The sequence below is a fragment of the Otolemur garnettii genome, unplaced genomic scaffold (genome assembly GCF_000181295.1).
Source record: "Otolemur garnettii isolate 467f Iridium unplaced genomic scaffold, OtoGar3 scaffold00048, whole genome shotgun sequence".
Classification (NCBI taxonomy): domain Eukaryota; kingdom Metazoa; phylum Chordata; class Mammalia; order Primates; family Galagidae; genus Otolemur; species Otolemur garnettii.
Window position 1 is genome coordinate 3,816,781 of NW_003852443.1, and position 3,184 is coordinate 3,819,964.

General features: G+C 30.8%; 1 protein-coding gene across 1 annotated transcript in view; it reads right to left on the bottom strand.

Annotated features, from left to right (window-relative positions):
- The window catches only part of DNAJC10 (DnaJ heat shock protein family (Hsp40) member C10), a 47,401-nt gene that overhangs the window by 30,690 nt on the left and 13,527 nt on the right, over window positions 1–3,184 (bottom strand). Inside the window, exons 7-9 of the mRNA XM_023514156.1 lie at window positions 2,919–3,050; window positions 2,264–2,357; window positions 1,221–1,315 (exon numbers count right to left, since the gene is read on the bottom strand). Of these exons, the coding sequence (XP_023369924.1) occupies window positions 1,221–1,315; window positions 2,264–2,357; window positions 2,919–3,050 (321 nt within the window). The remainder of the gene's footprint in view (window positions 1–1,220; window positions 1,316–2,263; window positions 2,358–2,918; window positions 3,051–3,184) is intronic.

The following is a 3,184-nucleotide window of genomic DNA, read 5'->3' on the forward strand; positions in this document are numbered from 1 at the left end:
AAACCTTGAGGCAGTTTTAGCCTTATTAAGCCCAGTAAAAATACCTTCATTTGCCTTTCCCCGAAATGACCATATTCATTCCAAGGCAAATAGTTGAGCTCTACTGATAAACACTGAAAACTTTCTACACACATACTCTCTCTCATTCTCGATTTCTCAGGATTTTTAGCAACAGAGAATAACATTTTCTCTCCAGAATATTTTTAGGATCATACTCTGAAACTTCTTCTATCAGCAATCTCCTTTATTCAAGGGATCTCATAATTTTGGGGTAATATAACGGGCCTATTTGATGAAGGTATATAAAGGATCCTCAAAATACAATAAAATCTTAAAATTGCTTCACTGTTTTTATGAAAGCTTATGTATGAATACTAGAGTACAATAAAATTTAGAGGAAGGGGAGCTACAGCATCACGGAACCTACAAAAATGGGTAAAAGCAATTTACCTGAAATGAGTAAAAGAATGTCAAAAAGTATGAAAAGTCATGTTGATGAACAGAAATCTGGGCATTAGGTCAAAATGAGATAAAACCTGTTGGAGATATACTAAGTTTAAGGCTGATTTTTGCTGCAAAGCCTTACTGGAAGGGGTGAATGGTTGACTTTTAGTTAGAAGGCATTATTATTTTAACATAGAAGCACAAAGGTTGAAAGCTGAAGTGTAGGGAAAAGAGCCATGTTGTGATTAAACATGAAAAATATATTAACCCACATACTAGACCCAATTTCTAACCAATCTCATTTTTTGAATATAGTTTACAGTTTATGGTTTGATATGTAAGCTACTGACTGTTTAATTTAATTTACTGGAAGGTTTCTAGAAATGGCAAGCTGCCATCTTGAAATATATAATTTTATGAGATAAATGTAGAGATTTTCGATAAATGTTAAGTGTGAAGCAAAGTCCATATTTACAAAAAATTATTTTGGAAGGAGTGATAGCTGTAACAACTATTTTTGCAAACTGCTAAATACATCTGTGGCTGGTTGAAGGTATAATTTATCATGAGTATATCTACAGTGAAAAAATTGTCCACTAAACATAAAAGATACATTAAAAAATAACTTGGTAGTCTTTGCAAAATAATTACAAAGGTGAATATTCAGTAAAAAACAATTTTGGGTATAAATTATTGTTTTAGGTACTTAATCAATTATAGCAGCATACTTAAAATTGTCAGCTAAAATGTAAATGTCAAGATCTCTTCATCCTAACAAAACAATAAAAATTACCTCCTCCTTTGGAACAAAAAGTGATCAGCCAGCCAATACCAGCAGCAAAAGCAGTTTGTATGGCATTAACAAAATTTCCTTAAAAGAAAATAAAGCAGATATTTTATCAGTTATTCTATGATAATAGAAACAGTCTTATAATTATATTTCTTTCTAACCTCTTCCAATTCACTCTGAGTAATACCAGTTATCTTCCTAAAAATTCTCTTGGCTATGTCAAACTCCTTCAATGGTGCTCTAATTTTTTCATCATGTAAACCTAAATTCATTATTTCATTAAGAAAAAAACTCATACTGCCAAGTCAGATCCTTTGTGATCTGAGCTTTGTCTACCTATTCAGCCAGTTGTATTTTCCCCCAAACCAGCTGGTGTGATTATCTTTTTGTCAGATTCCTGAAATATTGCCAGTTCCCCAGATATACAATGATCTCTTAAAGCTCCCAACTTTTCATGACAGGGTATGAGCTCTTTCCAGAAGTATTTTTCTCAATTTGGTGGTTTTGTATCTTTTATTCTTCCCTGCGTTTACCTCCCTCATAATACATTACATTTTAGTTGTCATGTTCATAATGACTAGGGTTATAGTAGTAAAATAACAGTTTCTGACCCATAACTGGTATTCAATGCCTTTTAGCCACAAATACTGTGATTTAATGGATAGTTCAGAGTAAATAACCTGATTAAAATCACTTTGTAAATTAAAAGCTCAAGAATAGTTTTTAAACTTTAAAATTAAGCTGAATAGGCATGAATTTATTGCCTAATACAGTACACTTAGGAAAGCAATAAAATGCTTATATTACAAAACATTAATTTCCTGTATCTTAATTGTTTAAGTTTTTGTACAAATATAACTAGTTTGTTTAAAATACTTTTCAGCAGAGATCAGATGACATAATCCCCTTCTAAGAAGCACAGAAAAGCTACTTTAAAATTTTAATATTATGACCAAAAAGTTAATATTTCTGCTAAAAACTTAAATGCCAATTTCAAAGTATTCTTGAAAATTAAGAAAATAAAATTACCTGTCCACAGTTCTGTCACTGTACTTTTAACATGCTGCATTGCAAAACTCACTAAACTCTCCTTTGATCTGTCTCCATGATATTTCACTGCAGCCTATTGATTTTTTATAAAAAGAGAAATATCTTTTACTTTTTAAAACTCACTACAACTACCAAATACTTTTGGTTTTACATTATTTTGAATAATATGGTAAAGTTCTGTTTCTCACTAGCGTGTATTTCCAAATAATACCTTGAGAATCTTGACATTACAGATTCTATAAAAGACATTTTAAAAACCATTTTTAATTTTAGTTTCAGTTTCATCACTGGTAAATATCAGCTTTATATTCAATGAGACAATATCTATAATATACTTTGGAAGCTACAAAGTACAATATACATATTGAATACATTATGTTCCTTAAGATAGAAACTGAAATTGGTAAACATTTAATTCTGAAATACAGCAAAGTAAAAACAATGGCATCTAAGAAATAATGGCATTAAAATAACATAAAATAATGCAAAACGTTTATTATTACTTGAACTCAGATGGCACATAAAATAAGACTGAAAATCAAAACATTCAACAAATCCACATACTGTATTTTCTCTAGCATTTCACTTTTTATAAAGTCTTATGAATTTAAAAAATGCTAACTTTATCCCTTACCATTCCAGACCTAAAAATGAAAAGGCTAGGATAGCTGTTAACTCCTTTCATTCGGCAAAGCATTCTATCATCACCGCAGTTGACAGCTCCAATTCGAAGTAATCCATCTACTTCTTTAGCAAAGTCTCTCCACTGGGAGAGAAAAAGAAAACATTAAGTATTTCTCCAATAACATCATTTTTCTTCCTTGACCACAACTTTAAGTTATCATTTTTTTTTTTTTTTTTTTTTTGAGACAGAGCCTCAAGCTGTCCCCCTGGGTGGAG